At 42.0% G+C, this 26,856-nt stretch overlaps 1 protein-coding gene across 11 annotated transcripts in view; it reads left to right on the top strand.

Annotated features, from left to right (window-relative positions):
* The window catches only part of SH3PXD2A (SH3 and PX domains 2A), a 250,113-nt gene that overhangs the window by 199,139 nt on the left and 24,118 nt on the right, over positions 1-26,856 (top strand). For 10 of the 11 annotated variants that reach the window (XM_081911989.1, XM_081911991.1, XM_081911990.1 and 7 more), the window contains one exon: positions 25,706-25,819. In XM_081911989.1, the coding sequence (XP_081768115.1) occupies positions 25,706-25,819 (114 nt within the window). Of the gene's footprint in view, positions 1-8,479; positions 8,682-25,705; positions 25,820-26,856 lie in introns of those variants that run through there. The other variant, XM_081911999.1, reaches the window with a different exon arrangement.

Below are 26,856 nucleotides of genomic sequence, written 5' to 3'. Positions count from 1 at the left end.
CTAGGAAAATCTGGTGGAAACTGGAAAGGTTCAGTAGAAAGTTTGGGGATTCCATGGCCCATTAAAACATCTTCAGCCGTTGTGGCTGTGGTGCCATGGAAGGAATGCTTGAGGTATCCAACAATCTAAGACTAAGGAGTCAAGAATAACACAGATGCCTAACGGGAAAAGGCTCCCAGAAAGTGGAAATTGCTCAGTCCCATGTGTGGTCCCTTTCTTTGCTTCTCTCTGCCACCCCCTCTCAAAAAATCCTTGTCCTTCTGAAATACAGTATGAGCTTCATTAAACATAGCTGGGCTATTTTGATGTGCTGCAAACACTCTCCTCTGCATGTTTAGTAACTTGTGGAAGGGGAGGCGCCAAGAAAATAGGAGGTGCTCTTGGTAGACACCCAGTATTACCCACTCCATGAATCTGGAGAGTATGTTTTAATCTGTATTGCTCTCTTGCTGGTTCATGTTTCTGGTGGAACTATTGTAGAATTAGTGTGGGCTATCAGGCGTGCACAGCTTGACTCTTTGCCTTCTCGAATTTTCCCCATGGGGAGTAGGTCATAGAAAAGTCAGGACTGTTTCTCCCGGTACCCCGTTGCTGCTATTCTGAGTTTCCATCTGATGTAGTTTTTAGAAGCTCCTGCTCTGTTGAGAGCCCCTGTACAGTCAAGCAGAGCACTCTGTGAGCATTAATGCTTGCCACCCATTGCAAAACCCTTTTTCATTTGCTTGTGGGGAAGGTACAATTTTATTCAAGAATGGAACAATATCTGGGAACAGCTGTAAATCTGCAAGCTGTCAGGGGAAAAAAATGTATAATGTTGTAGGAAAGAATGGAGGACAAATTCCAAAATTCAACTTGGAAGAGATTAAATTCTCTAGCAAGCTTTTGGCTCTGCTTAATTTGGGCATTCATTTGTATTTCTACTTTAGGGGCTAGATTATTGCCAGGTGGTTGAGAACTGGGGAAAGAAATTGGTGCCAGAAAAGTGTGTTTTAATTGAAATCTTAAATAGAATTCTGGAATTTTGAAAGCCAGTTTTGTGTGTGTGTTTTTACCAGTTTAATCTCAGCATTTCAAAAGCTTTTGAAGGAACGCTTTCCTTTTTCAAATATGGGACAGGCAATGATAAGTTGTGCTAGTGTGAAGTAGCAAAAGCAAAAAAAAAAGGCATCCTATGGTACCTATGCTACAAGGTTGTTGTTGTTGTTGTTGTTGTTGTTGTTGTTGTTGTTGTTGTTATTCCTTGGTCCCAAACCTAGTGTGCCTTTTCCAAATAATTTGGTTTCAGTTGGGATTGGTTTTGGTTGTTTCAATCCAAGTGTGTTGGTTTCCTAACTTACCTTCAGCAGTGTTGCCCAGTATTCCATTATTTCTTTTTTTGAAGATTTTAAGATGCTGAGATGTTCCTTCCTTCATGGCACTAGGTAGTGTTGGAGATATTAAATGGTGCTTTATCAGTTTCCTCTCCCTCATTGTTTTAAAAATCACAGGCACCATATTGTGTGGAGTCTCATTAAGCTCAGGCAATAGGTGCTCCTTTTCTCAAGGTTTAAAACTGCTTGTAAGGTCATAGTCTTTATTTCTGCTTATTCCTGGTATCATGCCCTGTTTGGGCTCTGCTAAAATCTAAGATGGAGTTTTCTTGGCAGGGATACTGGCATGGCTTACCAGTTCCTGCTCCAGGTGGATCATGTTTGGTCAAAACTCTCCAGTATAACCTGTCTATCTTGGGTGGCCCTGCACGGCATAGCTCATAGCTTCTCTGAGTTATTCAGGCCCCTTCAACATGGCAAGGCAGTGATCCATGAAGCTACCAGCATGAGTCTGACCAAACTGCGGGAGGCAGTGGAAGACAGGAGTGGCCGGCATGCTCTGGTTCATGGGGTCACAAAGAGTTGGACACGACTAAATGATTAAACAACAACAACAAAAATCTAAGATTCTGTTCGCCTGTTTTAGTTTATGGGACAAGTTTCATAGATGGCCTGGGATGTTCCTGCTTTATACCACCCTCTTTCAGGTGTGCAAACTTTGCCATTTTTTCTTTTATTAATAAGGGTATTTCTAAACTTCCAATTCATTAAAAATACCATGTGGTGTACAATAAAAATATTAAAATATAATTAATGTGTTTAGTGAAACACATTTGGGGTAGGTGATGAAATATCAGTTTGATTTTAATAGGAACAATGTTCCTAAGTGCTGGTTACACCATGCTGAAAGCCTTAGACTGCATAGAACCAAAATTAATATGTGAGACAGACAGGATGGCTTTGCATGATGAGTGCAGTGATCTGGCTGGTGTATAGGACTTTATATACTAATAGTCAGGGGCAGTGCATCCTGTTTCACACCACTGGCAGAGAAGCAGTGCCAGCATTAGCATCAATTTCAGATGAGATCTCAACAGATTTGGGTGTGATTAGTGCCGATACCAGTGCCACTTCTGTGCTGCCAGTGGAGACAGCTGGGCACCTTTGGGGCTTCTGCCGCCTGAGGCACCTGCCTCAGTCTGCCTAATGGCAGAGCCAGCTCTGCTAATAGTAAATTTGAATTTAGCTTGGTAATGTAGTGGCAGCCAGTACAGAGCTTTCAGCACTGGTGTAATATGGTGATACCGAGCTACTTCGTCCAGTGTTCAAAACTCCCATTGTTCTAGGAGCATATTGCAACAGGGAATTTCATTAGTGCAAGCAGTTTCTGAGCTCTGGGCTCAGTACTGTGCCCGAGATTTCAGATTAAAACTACTGAGTGGAAGGAAAGGAGGACCTTTTCCTGCCTCCCCACTTCCAGCTAGTCTCTGAAGACTGGAGAAGAGACCTTCTTAAGAATATTAGGGGGGTGGGCAGGGGAAGGACCGGACCATGAGACAAATGGACATAATATTTAGCTGCTGTTCATTCATTTTCAGCTTTGTATTCTTGTTATAAAAAAGCACGCCTAGACATTCCATTGTTGTGCCCATAACCTAGGTTTAAGGTGCCATTTAGCTCCCAGCTTTCATATCTTGGTTTCTAACACTGACTCTGTCCCAAAGCTTAATGTGCTGGAGCACAATTTTATCAGGTGCATACATTATGAATTTGTTAGGATTTCAAGGTGCTATTCAGCACAATGTTGTAAAAACTATACATGATCCATGTGTTGCTAAAGTACAGTGGTACCTCTGGTTACGTACTTAATTCGTTCTGGAGGTCCATTCTTTACCTGAACCTGTTCTTAACCTGAAGCACCACTTTAGCTAATGGGGCCTCCTGCTTCTGCCATGCCACTGCTGCCCAATTTCTGTTCTCATCCTGAAGCAAAGTTCTTAACCCAAGGTAATATTTCTGGGTTAGCGGAGTCTGTAACCTGAAGCGTATGTAACCTGAAGCATATATAACCTGAGGTACCACTGTAAATCCTTTTTCTCCATGAAAGCCTCTACATAGGGCTGAGTTGGAAGGAATTATATGATGGGGGCAGGGCGGGGAGCATCCTGCTTGTGTGTGCAAATATTCCTTCTTCACTTCCCTGCTTTTAGAAGAAAATAAAGTCCTGCTTTTGTTTTTTCACTTAATAAAAAACTCCATCATGAAAGCAGCTTTGAATAGTCTAGCATATTTTTGTAATTTTCACTGTAGATTGATTCAACAGCCCTTCTGGGTGCAAAAATCCTTTTGGAATGCAGAGACTCTGGCAAATGTAAATGCGCCTTCAAATCTAATGCGGATCCTAATTTTCACAACGTAATTTGGCCAAAAAAGGTGCCCATTACATTCAAGTAAAGATGGTACTACCTGACTTAGTCAAGCAGTTTGAATAGGTAAGTGGATGGCTTGGGAATGTGTACTTACTGTTCTTTAAGAAACAAAGTGAGTTTTCCCCAAGAACATTTCTTGTATTTCTGTATAGAAGAGCAATTTGATCTTCTTGAGTGAGTGTCTCTTGAGCAGTGCATGTATTTTGTTTGGATCAAGTTACCCCCTGTGCTTGGAACTGGAGTGTGTCTTGGCAGCAGGAAACCATTGTGACAAAATAATTCTGAATGCAAAGACATCCAAAATTCGAAACAAAGCCCAGCTGGTTTCATTTCTTCTTAAAGTTGCAGCACTTTGTATTCTTTTGTTGTGTTTGAAAAACTGAGATATACAGTAGTTAGAATCGATCTCAAATTAGCTAAGACTTAAATCAAAATCTGGGGTGGTCTGGGTCAAAGAGTAGGCGCAGTTGCCTGAGCATATGATATATTTTCTCTGAAACTGTGCTGTTTCTTCGTGCAATCTCTGGGGTGCATGTTTGTGCACCTAAGAGGAATGCTGTTGACTTGGCCCAACATGTCGTGGGTGAAAGCATGATATAACCTTACTCTGCGTAATGGGAATTTCTAATTTTGATCTACTTGATATGGCTATGGACATCTTCCAGTTCTTGGAACCAGATAAACCCATAACTTTATTTATAGGATACAGGGACTCACTTTCAGAAGAGAATTAGGCTTGCTTCAGAAATTCTCATTCAAATTTCTCCCCAGATTTTGGGGGTTTGATTACTTGGACTTGTCAGGAGGGCTCCCTGAATCAATCAAATGAGTTTCTTCCATTCCTGAATGCTTCAAAACTGAGCAGATAAACCCCATTGGCTGTTCTCCCCAATCTAAGCAGGGGCTTCTTGTTGGCACCAGTTAATTGATTCACACCTACTTGGGAGCCCCACTTGCAAAGAAACAATTGGGGGTTCAATTTAAGCTCCCAGTTCATTCCTTTGTGGCCACATCCATATCTGCCCCATAGCTGACATCACATATGGTGTCAGATGTAATGTAGGTGGGTGTCGTTTGGAGGGAACGGCTTCATGGGCCAAATTAGTACTTGAGATGGGCTTCATTCCTCACTGCTGCTATAGGTGTTTATTTTTAAATTAAAGCAGATAGAGATTGTTCTTAAACAAGGTTGAAATTATGCCAGTACTTTATGTTTAAATAATGTATGAAGAGCACTATGGAACACTTAAATTCTCTAACTATAAGTGTCTTCAAGTATTGAACAAACTTCTATTCAAATCTGTGTGAGTGTAGATCATATTTGCACTCCTCCCTTTGCCTGGAAACGTTCAGGGTCTTAAAGAAACACCCAGTTCGTAACACCAACACACATTTCTACTCATTGAATTCCCTGTTCAGGAGCTGAAGACTAACTAACATTTGACATTGTTCTGCTGCTCCATGAACAAGATCCCCCCCCAGCTCCTCTTTTCAGCATCTCCAGAGTTAACTTCAAAAGACATCATCTGGAGAAACAATTACACTTTTTGCTGGCTTGGTCTCAGAATATTTGAAAGCTGAGTTGGAGAACAAATAAGCGCTGGCAGACTGTAGCATAGTTAGGGAGAGGATGCAGGCGAGTCTGGCGGCAAGAACCAAAAACTGCAGTTGGGTCAAAGGACCCATTGTTGATTCATCAGTTCTCTGTTGAGCCTTTTGTAAATATCTCAAGCCCTGTGCCCACAGATAGTCTTGTCCTGTACGTTAGAAAGTACTGAAGGAGCCTAACATGACCTTCTGGTTTATCTGCCATGAAACATTGAGGAGGGGGATTTCCCCACCAGTGATTATTTTGGCTTCAGTCTCTTTCTACTAGAGAAGTACTTTTTAAAAAGTCACTATCAGATTGTGTTTTTTAAAAATCTCAGTAATCTCTGCTGCTTTCTGGGAAGCAGGTGTTCTTAATTTTTTTAAAAAATTGCTGCCACCTTCATTGTTGCATAGTGATTGAAAACATATTGGAGATACTTACCCCTCATGAACATTTTTTTACACAATTTTGCCTATTATGCACTTTTTTGCAAGCAGTGTTCCATAATAGAATGAATTTTTGAACATTTCCACTTATATATGCATTTTGTGCTCACTTTCCCCAATAATCTCTATTTTTTGGTTGGAGAACTGCATTGCAACATTTCAGCTGCAAAGTAATGAGGGAGATCAAAGGTTATCCCATATGACTGAATTAACACGGTAAGACATGCAGATTTGAGCAGAACTTGAAATTTACTCCAGATTTTCTGTGCTGTTGCACAGAAAATGAACTGTGCTGGATGAAGACAGTGCTATAGCTACCGTGTGTGTGTGTGTGGCTAGCAAGGTTTTTTTGCCCCAGGTGAAGCATGCAGAGGGGCATCATTGAGGCTCCCAGCCTGTGAGTCTGTACACAAATGTGTGTAGGGGGTGTGAAACTGAGTCTTTGACCCTGGTGAAATAAAGCCTAGTTTCCCTTCTGATTAAGGGGTCACATGGTCAATTCAATGTGGGCTCAGTACAGGTGACATGTTCAAGCCAGGTGCTCACTGTGATAGTTTGGCTCAGGTGATCTTTCTAAAGTCCTCCAACATGGAAATTGTATATTAGAAAATAGAATTTAGCAGTGTGCCTCAGTTAATTGTGAAGAGTGGCCGTTCTGAACCAGAGAACAGATGGGTATTTGTGTCTGGAAGCCTTTAGTGAATGCAAAGAAAATGTTGATGGTCTTTCTCTCCCACACTTGTCTTCCATGCCATTTGGCTACACTGTAGTTGGCCCAGAGAAATGCATCTTGCACCTCTCTAGCCCACCAAATGTAATGTGCTGACCTTGTTCCATTGACTAATCCTCTCCCCCACGCCCAGTGAAGTAAGCAAGCGGAGGTCACCCTTTAATTGTCTTGGAGCCATTTTTCAGCCATACACTAATAATCTGGTTTCTCTTCGGTCCTATTAAAACGGTATTGTTATACATATCCAAGAGTCTCGTGGCAACGGAGAATCTGGACTGCATAGCTGTTTTCCCCAAACATGCCAGTAACTATTGAGATGGGGATTTGAGCAAAGCCTTGCAATGATTCCCCACTGCTTTTTGCCTCTGCTCCTTCGAAAGTGGACCCCTCCCTCCACATGGCTCTTGAACTTGTTGGTGTTTACAGCTATCTAGTTATGGGGTGGGGATCCAAAGGGATCAAATGTGGTCCTCAGGCCTCTTTATCTGGCCTTCAGAACTCTCCCAAGCCACACACCCTACCAGCCCAGCTTTTGCATCTCCTTGGTGTAGAATTGTAGAGTTGGAAAGGACCCTGAGGATCATCTAGTCCAACCCCCTGCAATGCAGAAATGGACAGCTGTCCTGTTTAGGGATCAAACCTGCAACCTTGGTGCTATGATCACCATGCTCTAATCAACCGAGCTAATGTGTCCTTGGAACTCTGGTCATACTTTTTGCCTGCCCGGATGAAGGATGAGTGTGAGGAAACTAGCCTACCCTACAAAGGTAAAACTCACATGTATTGTTCTAGCCACGTTTGCTTCTGGTGCCACCCACCATTGACATTTGGCCTCTGAAAGTTTACCTAGAATGTAGCCTGGTCCTTGAACTGAATTGAATTCATTTGGGGCTCACAGTTTGTTTCGGAAACCAACCATAGAACTAAGAATCTTAAGCTACAGTAGGCTGTTTTAACAGTCTAGCATTTTCCTGATTGTTTTCTGACTGGTTTAAGAACTTAGAATGTGTACATAGTGCTTTAGTTAGTCTTGAAGGCCAGCCATCTCCCACAGATCTGGAATTACAGGTGTTTGGTTCCGCGACTGGCTTCAACGTTGGAACTTAATCCTTTCCAATTATGCAATACTACCAGTTGCAAAGGATGGAATTCAACCTGTAGGTGATTGTTTACCTGGCAAGAGAAATTATTGTGCTGAAGGAACAATCTCCTCTCTCCTGTCCCTGCACCCTGTTGTGGGTGCTCAGCTGACCATCCCAGGAAGATAAGAGGAGGGTGCAGGAGTCATGTAGTGGGGGGGGGTAATTCCCATTGTAGTAGTGGAACTCATTGTGCCAGCTTCCATGAAAATGTAACAGCTTGTGATATACATCTTTTTGAATACATGAATGTGTGTGTGCCGTTGATATCAGATAAAACTGATGGGATTTGAAGCATTCTATAGTGTGCATCTTGTGCTTGTCATATGGACTAATGAAGAGTTGGAAGCTCTTAAGCTATGTAAAAGAAACTATGTCTATGGTTTTAAATGAGATGAGATCCATGTTCTAGTTTAGAACCGTGTTGTATACTCTTTCCTCTGTGTATTTGTAGATGCTCCATAATGGTGTGTTTTGGTTGTGTGTTCTACCAGCTATATAATCCATGGGCTAGAAAAATAGAATGTACTTGGAAGGAGTTGCAGGAACTGTGGATTCAGATTTCTGAGTTGCTTTGGGAGCAGCCATCTCCTACTCCTTCAGTCTTTTTCCTCTCTCTCTCTCTCTCTCTCTCACTCTCCCCCCCAGTGCAATGTATTTGGTTAATTGGCAGTTTGCTCAATGTGCTGGCTGTTCTGCAGGCTTCTAGTTTATAGGAAACATGTTCCAGAGGGTTGACTGTTGTTTCCGTTCCTCGAGGCGTGGCTTCAAAGCCAGGGATGTTGTTTGAATAGGACTGAGAAGAGGAGCCCGAAGGACATCTGGGAGGGAAAGCAAAAAAAAAAAGCAAAACCCAAAACCAAACCAGTGCCCGACCAGAGTAGGTTTAGTTTGTTCAGATTGAAAAGTGTGTCAGTTGCTTCCATTGCCTTGTTGGAGCTTACTGGCTAAGAATAGTTGTAGGATAGGAGCTGTATGTGGATGGGGGATGTTCAAGGAACACCTGGATGCTTCAGGAAGTGGCGTCGGCAGTTTGGTAGGATTGTGTTTTACTTGCCTTCTTGTGAAACAATATTTCCAGTGTTGTTGGTAAAACTGTTTGAGATGCAAAATGGTATTGAATGAATGCTGACAGCATTGTGGAGCTTTTATGATGAGCTATATTGTAAAGCTGCACATGAATAAACTGTTGTATTTTGTATGTGGTTGCTATGGCTTCTGTTAAAGCAGGCACCCCCAAACTTGGCCCTCCAGCTCTTTTGGGACTACAGTTCCTATCATCCCTGACCACTGGTCCTGTTAGCTAGGGGTGATGGGAGTTGTAGCCCCAAAACAGCTGGAGGGCTGAGTTTGGGGATGCCTGTGATAAAGAAACAAATATATTGGAATATAGGATGCCACAATATCAGCTGCACAGTAGAAGTTTTGTGGTGCTGCTTCCTGTGCTCTCTTGACTCATTTAATACTAAGCAAGCTGGCATGTCCAACAGGGTTTTTTTTTCTAATTTAGGAAGCTGTTTGGAATGTTAGAATGAGATGCCTGTATTAAGCCTCCCCTATTCAAGTTTTTGTAAGTTGATAGCTTATATTGTACTTGCAGAATTCTTAATGATTAAATTCCATTTGTATTCAGTTTTCCATACAAAAAGTATGCCCAGTGTGGTATAGATTGCTGGCTGCATTTCATAACTAGATACCGAGAAGAAGAATGATTTATCAAATGCTTTACAGTACAAGGCTGTGATTTCAAGGGTTTTCAACTTGAGTTCTATGTATTTTGTTAAACTGTGTACCTCCTAGCTAGCCCATAATGGTCTTTTATAAGGAGCTATGTTTATAAGCAGCTGTTATTTTGTGTGTTTTGCCCCTCTCATCTTGGGGGCAAAACCAAACTATGAAAGTACTCCTACAGTACTAGCTAACAAGGACTCCCCTTTAGTTCAACCCTGGGATGGCTGCTTTTTATCGAAGTGTACTTAGAAGTTCATTTTTACAAGTGTGAAGGTTTTCTGATCCATTTCTCTTTCCTTTCCTTTTTCAATGTAGTTTCCATCTGTGAACTCTTCTCATATAATGGAGTGTGTGAGCAGATAAATTCTTCTCTGCCTTTTATTTTGAAATGGTAGTATGGGTAGTGAAGTGGGAGGGGAATAGAATTTCTGTCAGAAGTGGATTACTAGCATCATCGTCTTTATTAGTAATTTGATGGCTGGTCAGCAAAATTATCTAGGTGGCTTACAAATTACAATCAATTATACCGTATATAAAAATACAAAATACAACTTAAACAAACAAAATCAATAAAACCATAATAAAACTTCCCTGGTTTAGAGATAAATAAAGCAATTAGAAGCTCAGCTCAAAGCCACACTAAAATGATGTGCTCTTAGTGCTTTGGAAAAGTTCAGAAGTTAAAGTTGGATTACATTGTGGCTGCTTCCCCTATGACAGGTATGGGAAACTTGTGCTTCTCCAGGTGTTAGAGTACAACTCTCATAATTCCTTATTACTGACCATGCTGGCTCAAGCTAATGGGAGCCATGCTCTCCTGGTACCTTGGACTACCAGTTCCCTGCCTTGCAATTAACATTTGTGACTCTGTGTTTTGGGGCTTATCCACACTTACCTTTTGCTCTGCTCTTTCCAGGCATAGGTCCGTGATTAAAAGCTCTGTGTCTGAGTGAAGCCTGGAGAGCGACCCCTCTCGCTCTCCAGGCTTCAGCGAAAGCCTGCATTCGCCCCATAGGACGCACACACATTTCCCCTTCATTTTTGGAGGGGGAAAAGTGCGTCCTATAGGGCCAAAAATACGGTATTCCTTTCCTGGAAGCTTTTCCTAGATATGCCTTGCATGTTTTTTGTGCTGCTTTCGTAAAACATGAGACCAAAAAGGTTGCCTTTATTTTATTTAAAAATCTATTTGAAGTTCTTTCTGGTGAAGCTGCTTAGTTCCATGACGGAAAGCCAGCCCCTGTGATTCATGCAGCTTTTTGAATCCTCTGTCTGTAGCAAGGCGGAAGACTTCTAGTTGCTTGTTGCAGGAAGCTGTTCCAGGCAGCTCTCCCATAAAACGATGAGCCACTCTTGATGCAGCAATTCTTAAAAAAGCGACGCCAGATTGAAGAACGCATTCCCACTTGAGCCCGGTTGATGAGAAATGTTTCCAGGAGGAACTGAAAAAGCATCTTTCAAAGTGGCATTATTGGTAGCGGTGCTGTGTGTTGCCTGTTACAAGCAAACTGGCAAGCGCACAAGGGTTTTCCTGCCAGTCACTTCCTATGAATGGCTCTCGTGTTATGAGGCATATGTTGTACAATACTTACAGCTCATAGGCTAATAGGCTGCCGACCGTTGGTTTGCAAAGGTTAACATGCCTGGCTAATGATAGTTCTGTGATCTGTCAGGATTGAAGGAATATTTCCTTCATGACTAAAATACACAGACCTTCTTCCCCCAATTTCTGCCTGAATTTCTCTTATTCTGTTCTGCTGTTTTACATGTATCTGGAATGCAGTTTATATCAAGAGAAGAGACTCAAATTCTGCTTCTATTGAGAAGTTTGGAAAACCTGGGATAAAAGATAGTGAATTCCTTACAGGTTTGGGGTGGGATTTCTTAACATCTCTGAAGAAATGGGCATCTCTTGGTTCTTTGCTGGTCCAGGTTTGAAAAATAAGAGGCATTCTGAAGCAGCAGTGCCCTGTTCTGTTGTCATTTGAACTCTTGCATTGTAGAAAAAAATACCTCTTCAGTCTGCAGTATTCTACCACTACCCTTACTCTAACTCAACTTGGTGAAGGGGGACCTTGCTTAGTGGCAGAGAAGTCACACCTGTGTGAGCAACTAGTTGCAGTGAGAAATGACACAATTCTTTTCTTTCAGGCAGAATGGCTGTTACACCTCAGTGCGTGGAATGACTTATAACTTGTGTCAGAACCAGAATAAATAGAATCCCCTGCATGTTGGTAACTTGTCAGTATCTCTGGTATCATTATTGTAACAAAACGTTAATGTACAATGTAAAAACCTTGTACAAAGCACTGCAGCAATTTGTATCAGTGAAGGGGGCTGACATGTATGTTTGCTAAGCAGTTGCTTAGAGAGGTTTGTATGTGATTTGGGTCTCCCTCCCTCTGCAAAAAAGGCAAGGGGAACTCAGCAACCCTTTGCGACAAACAACTAGATGCTTGCTAACAGCACACCTGTGAAACCTGCCCAACCTGTGCAGTGTGACTTCTAACTAGAGAGACTGCCAATTCCCTGCAATGTTCTATTATGACCAGGAACGAAAAGTCAGAATGAGGCCCATACTGTTGAAAGGGTAGAAGCAAAGTGGAGCAGGCTTGATTCCCAGTGTCCAAGAATCCACAAAAGCACTTGCCATGGGCACTGTGGCAACTAACCCTCCCAACTCCATGAGTGTCTCTGATGGAAGGAAAATAATTACATTTAAGCAGCCCAAAGTCCGAATGCAGGCCTCTCTGTCTGGCCCTTGTGACTCTCCCCAGGCCATAATCCTCATCAGCCATTCTCTTCATCCTCTTTGAGTGCTTCTGCTTGTGCGCGATGCGTCCTTGTACCATGATGGTGCCCTTTGCTTGGCTATATGGAGAGAAGTGGGGAGATGTGAAGAAATATGATTCTTGCATGGTGGGAATGTGCACGGGTGAGAATTGCATATGTTGCTCTACCCGCAAGTGCCCCTCCACCACCACCAAAGGTTGCATTCAACTTGGGCTGATCTTGTACTGTTCTTTGGTACAAATTACGAGTAGAATTCAGGAAGTGGACCAGTTGCTTTGGAGGAGTTGCTGCCGTTCAGACCCAGTGGTTTGTCTAATTACAAGACAGCGTTGTGTGATCTCAAACTTTTCCCCTCCCTTCAGGCTTGGCACCATTACCTTTCTCTTCAGCTCAAGTAGCTGCTTTCTGAAACATTGCCTGGAAGAGCTTTAAAAAGAGGAACGTTTGAAATGCTGGACTGGGCTTCAGGATCTGGACGGAATGCCTGTCGCAGACGAGGGTTCCTTTTTAGCTTTTCCCAGAATTATACTCTTAACGGCCTCCATCTGGCCCTGTCTGATGTGGGAGAAATCTACCACAACTGGCATTGGTAAACATTGCATTGAATCAAGGTCCAAAACAGTAAATTCCTGGTTGCCCCTGGGATTTGATCCCCAGTTCCATTGACTTTTTTAAAAAAAGTAACTCTGAAAAGTATTCTGTTTTGTCTTTTTTGCACTATGGGGAGGAGTCGTAGCTGAATGGTAGAGCTGCTGTGCTGCATGCAGAAGGTCTCCAGGTAGGGCTGGGAAAGGTTTCTGCCTGAGCACTGCCAATTATTGTAGAGCACTGATCCTCAACTGGTGGGTCACGGCCAGATCCAAGGTGGGTCGCAACAGGAGCACTACTGCCCTGCAAATATATGGTAAAAGTTAAGAAATGGGTCCCCAAAGGCATGTTTGGGTTAAAAATGGGCGCTGGACCTGAGAAGGTTGAAGATACTTGGTGCAGACAATGCTGAGATATATAAGGCAGTCTCCTGTGTTCTTGTATAGTGACACAAAGTCAGTAATTTCCAAAGTAGCTTTCAGAGTGCCCGGCTCCACTTTAGCACATAGTATGTATATTCTTGGGCTCAATGATCACTGCAGATGGTGACAGCAGCCACGAAATTAAAAGACGCCTGCTTCTTGGGAGAAGGGCAATGACAGGCCTAGACAGCATCTTGAGAAGTAGAGACATCACCTTGCCAACAAAGGTTCGTATAGTTAAAGCTATGGTTTTCCCAGTAGTGATGTATGGAAGTGAGAGCTGGACCATAAAGAAGGCTGATCGCTGAAGAATTGATGCTTTTGAATTATGGTGCTGGAGGAGACTCTTGAGAGTCCCATGGACTGCAAGAAGATCAAACCTCTCCATACTGAAGGAAATCAACCCTGAGTGCTCACTGGAAGGACAGATTGTGAAGCTGAGGCTCCAGTACTTTGGCCACCTCATGAGAAGAGAAGACTCCCTGGAGAAGACCCTGATGTTGGGAAAGATGGAGGGCACAAGGAGAAGGGGGCGACAGAGGACGAGATGGTTGGATAGTGTTTTCGAGGCTACCAGCATGAGTTTGACCAAACTGCGGGAGGCAGTAGAGGACAGAGGTGCCTGGCGTTCTTTGGTCCATGGGGTCACGAAGAGTCGGACACGACTAAACGACTAAACAACAACAACATGTATATTCAGACAACTGATTTGGCAAGAGAGGAAGAGCATGAAAGGAATATGTATTCCAGTATGAAATACCGGTGGGAACAAAGCTGTTCAGGGAAGTGGTTGTTCTTCCTTTAGTTTTGCTTCCTGTGGAATGGGAGTAAAAGTGGTGTTCTCTAAATGTCTCCATAAACAGGACTTGTCTGTTGTTTATATGCATTAGCTCACCATTTAGGATGGTTACTTCTTTTCAGTGCTTCTAGAGAATGGAACATAGAAAACTGTCTTGTGCCAGGTCAGACTGTCCATCTAACAAAGTTTTGTCTACTCTGACTCTTCAAGGTCTTGGGCAGGGGTCTTTCAGATCCCCTGATCATTTCTGGATGGAACCTGGGACCTTATGCATGCAAAGCAGTTGTATTATCACTGAGCTGTTGCCCAGACGTGGTTGAATTCCATAAATATTAAATGTATTACAGCAGGCATCCCCAAACTATGCCCTCCATATGTTTTGGGACTACAACTCCCATGATCCCTAGCTAACAGGACCAGTGGTCAGGGATGATGAGAATTTTAGTCCCAAAACATCTGGAGGGTCGAGTTTGGGGATGCCTGTATTACAGAGATCTGAAACACGAATGTTATTTCCCTCATCAAATTTGGTGGTGACCCCAGCATATGGAAGGTTGGGAAGTCTTGCTGTGATTGTAGAAATCCTTATCTGGTGCAATGAATTAAGACCCGTTTCTTTCTCACAGTGTTGTGTACAAGCGTGCAATACATTCAGGCTAGCACATTTCTCTGGAAACAAGTCCCATTTGAACTTGGTGAGACTTATTTTTGAGAACACATGCATAGAATTTCAGAGTTGAAAGTAGCTTTATTTCTGTGAGCTGAAAATTTCTAGTTCATTGTGGAGAAAGACGGAAACGCTTTCCCTCCTCTGCATGATGATTCATGGGCTGTATTGTCCTCGCCAAACTCTTGCAGCCGGTTAAAGTATTTTCCAAAAAGGGGGAGGTGTGGCTTCTGCTGGTACTGGAATGGTCTATGGTTGCAATGTCCTTGCATAAAATAACGCTGCTAAGCCTATAGGTAGGCTATACTAGGTAGCAACAGGGAAGGAAGGACAGACAAGGGTTTTAGAAAGTGGCTATAATTCATTCAAGTTAAAGATGCAGAAATGCAGCCTTTCCATGTATATATTGAAAACTCAGGCTAAATCTGAAATACAACTGAATGAAAAATAAACAGGATTAAAGCATAAAATAAATTACACTTCCTGTGGGGACAGTTCCTACTGGATATTCTCACGGGGCTAAGGTGTTGCCAGTAGGCAGATGACCTCTTGGTTCCATCATCTAATGCCAATGAGGCAGTGGAAGTGGTAAATTAGTGTCTGGCATGAATTCAGGAGCAGATAGGAGTTTATAAGCTGAAACTTAATTCAGACAAGATGGAAGTATTGTTAGTCAAGAACACTGCTGAGGTGATTCAACCTGTTCTGGATAGATTCTCACTAACCTGTTAGAATTCTTTGAGAGTGTCAACAAGCTTATTGATAGAGGTGATCCAGTCCACATTCTGTCCTTAGACTGTCAAAAAGATTTTGAGGAAGCAGGAAGCAGAGAGCATTGAGACTTTTCTCAATGGAAGATGTAGAAAGAAGTGTCCCCCAGGATTGGTATTGGGACCTGTGCTTTTTAACTTGTTTGTAAAAGATTTAGAGTCAGAGGTGAGTGGTGAGGTAGCCATCTTTGCTGACAATGCCAAATTGTTTCAGGGTGGTTAAAGCAAAATGGGATTACGAAGAGCTCTAAAAGGATCTCTCCAACCAAATGAGTGGGAAGTAAAATGGTAAATGCAATTCAATGTCCACAAATATGATTCACATATGGACAAAAAAACACACACAAAAAACCCTCCAAATTTCACAGATACACTCCTGGAGTCTGAATAGGAGTAACCTGGCTTTGGTCATCCATTCTTTGGAGCCTTTTATTTGGTTGTACCACAGCATTCTCATTTAAAATCTGTCAGGCTTCCTTTTTGCGTCTCTTTCACTGGAAATTTTGATAGCGACCTAATTCTGCTGCCACTTTCTATGGGAAATCCCTTTTATACTCCTCCTGCTGTTCTAGAGTTTTGTGTTTAAGTTTTGGCTGGATTATGTTCTTTGTTGCCTTTGGAAAGTTTTTTAGTTGTACTTTAATTGAACATACTGCAGTTTTATGATTATACTGTACACCACTCTGGGTACTCAGTCCTGTTTTCAAAAAGCATTGAACTTGACAGCCAGAGAGAATTGAAGTTTGCTATGAGGAGGAAACTGATAGGTTTTGCAGATCTTCTTGCCACTGGCTAAAAAGATCACTTTCCTCTATAAATAAATGAACATGTGTGTGATATGTTAATAAAGTTAACATCTACTCTGCAAGCTTTTTTGTCTGTGGCCACACCATCTTTCTCCTGAATATTTTCCCCAAATCATACCTGTAGCTAGCAACATACAGCTTTGTTCCTTCTGTGTCATTTTGCAGACTCTGCTGGCAAAACACAGTGAATTCATTATAGGAGCTATTATTAGTAGCAGATTTTAGCAAATACTCTGAAACTGGGAGTGGGGTAAAAATATTATGCATAGCTTCTTGGTCTATATATCTATGTATGTAATACACAGAGAATGTCTGGCACAAATCCCAGTGATCGGTTGTGTTGTGCATTCTGCACGGTTGAAGGAAAATTACTGACTAGTGGTATGAGGGATTGCCTCCTATTGAACAGATCTGACAGCTTCCAATCTATTACACAAGTTGTAATGTATGTGCTCACCCAATCAAACCTCCCAAAAATTCTGAACCAGTACTAAGTGTTCTTTAGGCAGTTATGGAGGAGAGGTGTTCTGAACAAGGAACATCCATTATGTTGTTTGAAGCTATTGTGTTCTGGAATCTTCTTAATTTCTCTAAAATGGAAAACATTACGTTCATTCTTAATCAATGTAGAACTTTTCAAGTGCAAATAATGAATGTTAGATATCCCAGATATTTAAGTGGGATGGACTTGAGCTAAGAGAGCTTTCTCCTGGGTGAGGCTAGGCAGATGGGGTTTGTTTTCACATTTTGGAAGTGACTGATCACCGTGTTTTTGGAAGGAATGTTTTTCCAGGCTAGATTGGCCAATGACCCTGAATTCTTTTTGTAGCTAGGGGCATGGTTCATCTGTGTGAGTCTTAGTTCTGTTTTTCTAAACCTTTTCAGGCCATTGTACACACCACTGCTCTTCACTTGAGTTATGATGTAATCCTTCTGGATATGGGGGGAGGTCAGCTTTACTCTCTCTCTCTCTCTCTCTCTCTCTCTCTCTCTCTCTCTCTCACACACACACACACACACACACACACCCACACACCAACCACTATTCGTGTTAGGAAGCCCTTGGCGCTCTCTCATTTTTCTGTATGAGGTTGGGTGGACCAGGTGGCTACCCCACTAGTTATCCAACAACACGTATCTGATTCTACAATGAGAGATGATTCAATGAATATTATTATTATTATTATTATTATTATTATTATTATTATTATTATTATGATTATTAATGTATTTATACCCTGTCCATCTGGCTGGGTTTCCCCAGTCACTCTGGGTGGCTTAAAGCGTATATAAAAATGGTAAAACATCAGGCATCAAAAACCTCCCTAAACAGGGCTGCCTTCAGTTGTCTTCTAAAAGTCAGATAGTTGTTTATTTCCTTGACATCTGATGGGAGGGTGTTCCACACGGTGGGTGCCACTACTGAGATGGCCCTCTGCCTGGTTCCTTGTAACCTCACTTCTCGCCTGGACCTCAGTGTGTGGGCTGAACAATGGGGGTGGAGACGCTTCTTCAGGTATACTGGACCGAGGCCATTTAGGGCTTTAAAGGTCAGCACCAACACTTTGAATTGTGCTTGGAAATGTACTGGGAGCCAGTGTAGGTCTTTCAGGATGGGTGAATTAGTGTAAGCAGAAGGGCAAGCCAGTCAGCTTATCTCTTCTAATGTATATAGACAAACAAGCAAAATGGATAGGGCATTCTGCTAGAGCTTGCTTAAGCAAAGTGATTTTTACACATTGAATGCATGTGAATTTGGACTTTGTTCTGCTGATTTGTTTTAAAATCCAATTAATAAACGAAAAAGTGGTGGCAGCAGGGGCATGAAGTTAGCCTGGTGCTGTGGCCCTCAAACTTTGATGCCTTTCAATGAAAGGAGTAAGATAGTCATATGAAGTACAGCAAAGAATATTATTCTGCTCAATCACAACCAATGATGCAGGAGCCAGAGTGAACCTCATACTGTCTTGGCAGCATGCAGAGAGAACTTTACATAATACTCTGCAGATGTTATTGCAGAATAGTTGTAATAACGGATTGTGCTCAACTCCTGCACAAAGAAAGGAATAAATGCAGGGCAGGGGCAGCTCCATGAATACATTGCTTCATTCTGGTTTTTGAAAGTGAAGTCTCTTAAGAAATGTATACAGTCCAGGGGTATCCATCTGGCCGAGAGAGGTGTTTTTGCTTTATAGTACAACAATCTTGATTCCTTCTATGTAGCTCTTGGCTAAGCATTTCCCCCCTTCAGGTCTAGACAATTTGCTTAAGATGGAGTCTAAGGCACCTGCCTCAATGTTTCTTCCTTGAGAGCCCTTTTTTAGCTGGAGGGAGTGCTCTTGTAGTCAGATATCTCAGATTGTGGCAAAGGCACAGCCACCACTAGATCATAGGTGTCCAGTCTATGGCATGGATGCTAAAGTGATACAGGTAACTGGAGTTTGGGGCACACTTATGCAGGAGTTGAAGAGGGTCAGCGACGTTCCTGGCTATGACATAGTCTGTACTATATTTCTATCTGCCACTCCCATGTGCATTGCTGGGTGTGCCCTATTTCGGTAGGATAGAACCAAAATAGTGCCAGTACAGAAGGAGCTGCTTATATATTGTAGTGTAGCAACACACACACACACACACACAAACATCCTTGAATTTGACTTGTGGCATAACTGCCAAAAAGGCTAACTAGCACAGCACATGTTTCAAAATACAGCATCTCATCATACAAAAAACCTGAAGGTTGTGTCATCAGTGTCCCAGTACACACAAATCCATGGCAGGTAGAAACCCAAAAGATGCAACTTCAGCACATTCTTAAGCTCCTTGAAAATGGAAACCTTGTTTGTCCAAAGTGTTTTTTAAAAATGGTGGGTGGAATTTCACAGCTTCAGTAAGAGTGCTCGTTTAAATTATGCAGCAGCAGGCTCTGGATCCATAAATACTCCATGAACATGTTTTGTATGCCTTTTGTACCTGGAAGGCCTAACCTGTAAGAAAAATAAGTGCTGAAGACAATGCGTATCTAGTTTGACTGGATTCTCGTGCTTTGCTATGTGCATAAGATCAGTTTGGGTCTCATGGGACTTATTTTTTCCTAATGGTTTACAGGATTTCAGCCATAAAGTTCAAATTATATTATCAACTACTGCCTTGAATACTTTATTTTTAACCTAATTTGAAGGAAACTGGTGATGTGTGTTAATCAGTTTCACACACAGTTGCTCCCAATTTCCCAACATCTTATTGCAAGTGTTTTGACTTTCACCCCCATTTCATAAAGGAAGGTTGGCTTACTTCTTGTATGTGGATATTTTATTGGTTTACCTCCCAATCCAAGCCACATTTGACCCAATTTTTTCAGCAGGTTCATAGCATTATGTGTTGTTAAATCCGGCACTCTCCTCTCCTTGATATTTCATATATTTAATAGTGTCTTTTTTGGTGCATTTGAGTAAGAAACCTGACTTCAGCATGGTATGTTTACAACCTTCCATGCTGCAGTTGTCATGCAAGCTAGACCTGCTGGATTTCCTTCTTTCAGACCGCAATTAAAAGTGCAGGAGCCTCGTCCTCTTCACTTGGTCACTCCTGACAACTGAATAGGAGTGAACAAACAGAGTGCCAGGTAGGATTGCATAGCATTTACTGCTCTGTGAAAGTAGCCTTGACATCCCAGGGTGATGAAAGTACTTGAAGTAACTTGCATCTATCTACAGAATCACTTTGGATCTAAGCAATGACTTGAGTGAGGCTGTGTACACACTCCCAATATATTCTTAATCTAGTGCACTCCCACTGCTGGTTTGTGAAGCCACATACACACAGCATTAGTCACAATCCACATCTATCCTGTAGTTCCTTGAGAAATACTGCATTTTGATGCATTTGCCCCCAAACCAGTGTTGATCTGATTTGAAAATGTAGGCCATACGAAAACATCCATGCCCCCTCTCTGCCCACTGGTGTGGACAGTCAGTGGATTATTTGGAAGCACAAACAACTGTGTACAACAGCATGCAAATGCTATTTTAAACAGAACAGGGGGGAAACAACCTCGCTGTGTTTTAAGTTCGTAATTATACAGAGCCAGACATTGAGCTTAATGGCTAGATGTGAGTTGGCAAGGAAAACAAGTTATCTCTGCCTGATCCTTGCAGAATAACAATAACACTTCTGATAAAGAAATTAAAGGAAGAGCTAATGGAGCCAGTGCCAGCCCAAGGTCATTCATTCATTCATTCATTCATTCACATGTGTGTATGATATACAGTGGTACCTTGGTTTACAACCATAATCCGTTCCAGAGGTCCGGTTGTAAACAAAAACAGGTTGTAACCCAAGGTGCGCTTTCGCCAATGGGGCCTCCCCTCAAAAAATTGGTTGTAATAATAAAAAAAATGGGTTCTAATCCAAAAAAAGGGACACACACTTCCGGGTGTGACGTGGTTGTAATCCAAAACGGTTGCAAACCAAGGTACCACTGTACTACCCAATCAACTCTGTCTCCTGGTGGCCATGTGGACCTTCAAACTGCTTGGGCCAACACTTTTAAAACTTGGCACACCATTTTAACATTAGTTCCTGCTTTCCATCTATTTGCAAATTGCACCTGAGTTAAATCACTTCACCCAGCTGGGCTAACCCTGAGTGGAGCACAATACAATATGATTGTGTAGGATATTGTTTGTTTGTTCCTGTCGATGTGGAAGTTGGTATAGATGCTAAAGTAGATCTTCTTTGTTTTTGTTTTGTTTTTCCTAGACCACCCGCCCCCCACCCACTGGACCACCACCAAATATAGACTGTACAGGAAGGCAGGATAATGGCGAGGAAAACTGTTGACAAGGGGTTGTGAAAGGATCAGGGGAGAGGGATAAAAGAAACTGGCAATTAGCAGTGGGAAGGGGGGGGATAAAGGTACAAGTTGATTGTGAAAGGAGAATGGGAGGAGAAATTACAGGAGATGTGTAACGATATTTTGAGAAGTATGTGAGGTTAGGGAAGAAAAATATGAAAGGCAAAGACTTCTCCACTTAGAGCTTCTGGATCAGCAAATCCTGCCTAAAATAGGAAGGCTGAGTCACCATACCTCCACAGCAAATATCTGAACTCATCGTAGCTTGAGGAAACCTGAGGTATGGAACTCCTTGCCACAATGCAAGCACTGTGGCAAAGTATTTAGCAATTTCCAAAAATGGATTAGATCAGTGTTTCCCAACCTTGTGCCTCCAGCTGTTTTTGGACTACAATTCCCATCATCCCTTGCCACTGGTCTTGCTAGTCAGGGGTGATGGGAGTTGTAGTTCAAAAACAGCTGGAGGCACAAGGTTGGGAAACACTGGATTAGATAGCTGTAGGACATGACAGCACTTGCCTGCTGGTTATGCTAAACTCTGCTTCCATGTACCACCATTTTGTGACTAGTCAGCCTCAGTAATTCTCAAAGTTCTTAAGCTGGCCCTGGGGGTAGAAAGTTCAAGAACCCCCTGCTGTACTTGGGTATGGAATGGCTTGGTTTGGCTCAACTGTTTTAAGCTATATGCAGAGTTGAAAATAGTATTTAGGTCTTTTCCAACTTTTCTGTTTTGTGAAATAGTAGGGCACAAAACCAAAGTTCAGGGTGAAATGAAATGCTTCAAAGGTCATGGTTTTTACTAGAGTGTTAACTTTATAGTGCAGCTCTTTTCACTCAGGCTAACGTTTGCTTCTGAAGAAGAATTCATAGGACCGTTTCCATCTAATTAGGATCAGATGTGTATCAGTTTCTGGTCTGTTTACTTCTGCGTCATAATTACAATTGCATGTTCAACTCCAACATGCCTCCTATTCTGCCCTGCCATTAACTATTCCTCATTTTCAGCAGTAGGCCTTTTTGAAATGAGTTGGTGGTGTTGGTTTTCTTTTTAAATAATATTATTATTATTTACGGCAGCTGGCTGCTGTGGGTAAACGTCATGTCGGGAGAATCTCCCTCTTGCTGTGTAAAAGTGTAACTAAATTCCCTGATCAGGAATACTGTGAAGCAAAGTTTTCCAAATCTCTCTTGGAAATGGAAATCTCTGCCTCTTGATGAAATGATGCTAGTAATGGCTCTGGTGTCATCGGTGCTGCTCTGTTTTTTTATTTTTTATTCCCTTTTGGAACATTTAGGGGAACAGGAGAGAGGTTCCTTCTCATTTGACCATTTTGCAATGTCTTTTGTTAGAATTGGCTTGGATTCTTTTAAGAGTATTTAACTTAGATATGTATGCATGCCTTCACTTTTGGAGTAGAGCACTTTCACATGCAGAATTAGATTATAGAGTATGAGCTTTGAATGTTATCCTCCTATTATTTGCCCAGTAAAATATGGGACCCTTCTGTGCATGGTTGGGGCAAATTTGGGAAGCCTAGTATTGTGCCCTGTTGAAAACTGGTGGGGCCATCACAGTTGAGATTCAAATGAAATGCAAGTGGAAAATGGGAATTAAAGGTGCATGTAAGCAGATTAATCTAACTAAAGCAGTGAGACAAACCATAGATTACAAGGCATACTCACTAATGCACTATATTTTATGCCATGCAGTAGGCTCTGGTCCACATTTATGCCTGAGGAATGCTGAACCAAAGCAATATCAAATATCAGCTGGTGAATCCATGCCAGAGAATTCTTATGCTGAAATAGCAGTTTTCCTCTGAGTAAATGCAGGGTGCTCTTTTGCTTGCCACTTCCAACAGCTACAACCTCTTGTCTTCCTCCACAAGCTTTCAATTAAATCCTATATATGTTTGCCCTACTGTATTCAGTGGGGCCCCACTTCTTTGCCAGCAAACTACAAGTGGTGGATATAGTATGTTTCCCTTACAAAACGATTTACTTTCCCCATTCTCACTTTCCTTACAGCAACACTGTCACTATAGCCATAAGCAACTGTTTTTGCCTGTTTCCCCTATCCAAGTTAACTTGTGTAAAGACTACAGGGTTCATCTTGAGTCTTGTTTTACTACCAGGATTGAGTCCTGGAATATGTGGGGAGTGAGCATGTACAGAGTGCTCTTCTTTCTCCACTGTACAACTGCAGTCGCCTATCTCCATGCATATTTTAAATTCAAAGCAGGGTACCTGGGTTGGTGCTTAGCCCTGGGAGTTTGGTATAAATGCTCTGGCCCATGATACACACACACACACACACACACACACACACACACACACACACACACACACCCCTGCTCCTGGTTTTCCCTCTCTACTTCCCTCATTTTGGTTGCCCAGTTCCAAAAACCAAGAGCTATTTTCCCCACCCTCTCTTTAAAGGCACCTTTCAATGCTTCAAAAATATGAACATTTTATCTAGTTCATAAACCAAGGGTATGGGTAGAAGGCTCAGGTCTTGCTCCAACTTATCCTCCCCGCCATCTCTCACTCTTGCAAACTTCAGCTGACTCTTCTCAGCCTCTGTGCCTTGGGAGAGGCAAAGAGAAGTAGCCAATAGTAAAAGCATCTAATTTGCACTTAACACCTGGGCTTTGCGAAGGACCATTAACCACTTCATTTAAAAGGTTATGTTTTAAGCGGGTCTCTTTGCTCGCCTCAGTGAGAATTTATATATTTACAAGTTCATTAATTGTTATGTTTAACATCACCCATATGCTAAAGAATATCAATAGGAAAGGAATTATCCAACTTTGCAGAGTGTTAATTTCCACCCAAAAGGGAGCTTATTATGAAGTAGAATTCACAAAGACATTTTGTTTTTATTTAAAAGTGAAAGCAAAGCTCACAGCCTTGGCTAAGTCTGGTTAATAGTCTCTGTCCTTTGCAGTTCTGTATTGGCTTAGATCCTAACTAGTTATCCATGATCAGAAGGGCTATTTTCATTTACACTGGTACCTCAGGTTAAATACGCTTCAGGTTACATATTCTTCAGGTTACCGACTCCGCTAACCCAGAAATTGTGCTTCAGGTTAAGAACTTTGCTTCAGGATGAGAACAGAAATCGTGCTCCGGCGGTGCGGCAGCAGTGGGAGGAGGCCCCATTAGCTAAAGTTGTGCTTCAGGTTAAGAACAGTTTCAGGTTAAGAACGGACCTCTGGAACGAATTAAGTACTTAACCCGAGGTACCACTGTACAGGGGGAACTGGAATCCAGTGGAGATCTGCTCCTCCCTGCTGCCCTGCCCCTCATGCTGCTCCAAGGGTCCACCTAACCATAAGCGCTGCAGGGAGAAGGGGACAGAAGCAAAAACTTCCACTGGAAGCAGCATCCTGTTAGTGGAACTTTGCCCACAGACACTTGCAGCAGCAGAACCTTAGTTATGATGTGACCCACAGTGTGTTAGGGGTGATGTCTTTTGGCAGCACTGTGAGAAGAAACCAATTCTAATTGCAACTTTAGTATTTGAATTTCCAGTTTGACACTCCCACTTCCAATTGAATAGTCCAGGGGAGTTCCACAGCATTTGGACACAATTATCTGGGGCTACAAAAGCTATTCAAAGTGTGTGGAGTCATTTTAATAAAGGAAATTTGTGCAACCTGTCTGATTTTTACCAGGAAACAGAACATTTTTGTGCCTACATTGGCAATTAGGTGATTTTATTTCCACCAGCAATATGCCGACTTCTATACAAAAATTGCAGTTCTTGCAGTTCCTGCTTCATGGAAAAGGCGAGCAAAAAGTTTCCCTTTCCCCCTTTCAAGACTCATCTCCTCCTGCTGTATACTTATAAAATGTTTGGTATGGAGCCCCAACTCGGAACCCTTTAATGCTGGATAGCACAGCAAGGGAAGCCTTGGGCAGGGCAGGAGGAAGACAGAAAATGACATTTTAATTTCTTCCCCACCACCACATACACCTCTGTTAGTCCTGCTGTGCTCCCCATCCTGCTATGGAGGTTCTTATTCCAGGGTGGCTGGAGTCTTGAACAGGAGTACAACTCTTAGACAGCATTCAGACAGCACTTTACTCTGTTTTCCTGGTGTTTCCTTCCCTTATCATTTATATGCTCATTCACACTTCTGGAAATCTAGCATAAGTTTAGCACTCATTTCTGCGTTAATTGCTTCCAGGGGAAAAAACAATTTTCCAATCCCATTAACCCAGGTAAACACAGGAGTTTTGTGCTGTAATTTTCCTGTAGTTTGCATGGCTCACGCCATGTGACAAAATTTGGGTGGAATTCCAGCATACAGTTCTTTTCCTCCATTATCATGGGCGAATGACAGGGGAACAGAAACATGCATGTCCGCTATTGTATCACACCACACGCAGCAGTGTGAATGAAATTTAGCAAGACATAGTGTTATATTGATCAAAAAGCCACAATTCCATAATGATACAGTAAAAGAAATACAGTGTAAAAGGAACTTCAGAAACGGGTGCATTATAATATAGTGCTAGCATTATAACCAGGATGACTAACACACTGGTTTTGAAGAATTTGAAATTGTTAGGGGACGGTGATTCTGCAGTGAATTAACTCTTATTCTTTCCTTACCCTCACAGGTTGGTGGTTTGTAAGTACCTCGGAAGAACAGGGCTGGGTCCCTGCCACTTACCTGGAATCCCAAAGTGGAATTAGAGATGATTCTGAAATTAACATGTCCAAAGGAGGGGAAGGTAAGAAACAGCTGTAATTGATCTGGGTGAGGAATTATAATTAAAACCCACCTTTACCCTATATACCCTATAGGAATAAGCATGGCTATCTCAAAGACCAGCACAAAGGCTAGTAGGTTACCTATTGACAGTTATTTATGCCATTTGAGGGGAAGAATAAATGCCTTCCTAGGCTACCTTGATCTGGTAGGAAAAGAGGTTATAGATTTATTTATTTATTTATTCCCCCACCCATCTGTTTGGGTTTCTCCAGCCACTCTGGACGGCTTACAGCATATCATAGAAGTAACACTTGTATGGGTTGTGGCATTATTCTAAAGCATAATAAAATACTTTCTAAAAATGCTGATTCTTTTGTGTTTATAATGATGCTGGGTTTCTAGAAATTGTGGTCTAGGCAGGTGTGGTTTGTATACAATAACGCACCCATGTTCTTCCATAAGAGATTTAACACAGCTATTTGAGTTGTTTTTTTCAGCTTATCTTGAATCTTTCATAGACCACAGTGGGGGAGAGGAGTTTATATAATCTATGAAATTGTTTTCATAATATATATTTTTCCTGATGTATGCGAATAGTATATTATATAGTTGATATTATTCTGGTTTTGTCCCAGTTTGCAAGTCTTTTTGTCTAAGATGCTATCAGAATCTGCGTACAGCAAAAGGTGTTGCCATTAACTGCCCTATTTTGCTTAGTGCTGACCAAGTCTATCCTCTCCCATCACAGTATTTTGTTCCCCTTTTAGTGTTAACTTTTTGTCATATTCCATTATATGTACATCTTTATCCAACTCATAAATAACTGCACAGAGGATGCTGTCCCAAAACAGAGTTGTGCATGACATTAAGGCTCCCTTCAGCCTTAGTGCAGAGGAATGGTAGAGTGTAGGTTGCATCAGAGGAAAAGTTCATATCCACAAACGGGAGATACAGTTGGGGTGCACTTGTAGCATCTTTACTCAGGACAGACATGGGGAACCCATTGCCCTACTGATGTTTTTGGATATCTTTTATCATTGGCTATGCTGGCTGGGG

Source organism: Podarcis melisellensis (assembly GCF_964234715.1).
Source record: "Podarcis melisellensis genome assembly, chromosome: 5".
NCBI classification, from domain to species: Eukaryota; Metazoa; Chordata; class Lepidosauria; order Squamata; family Lacertidae; genus Podarcis; species Podarcis melisellensis.
The sequence above is the reverse complement of the archived record's forward strand: the minus strand, read 5'-3'. Positions and strand labels throughout refer to the sequence as shown.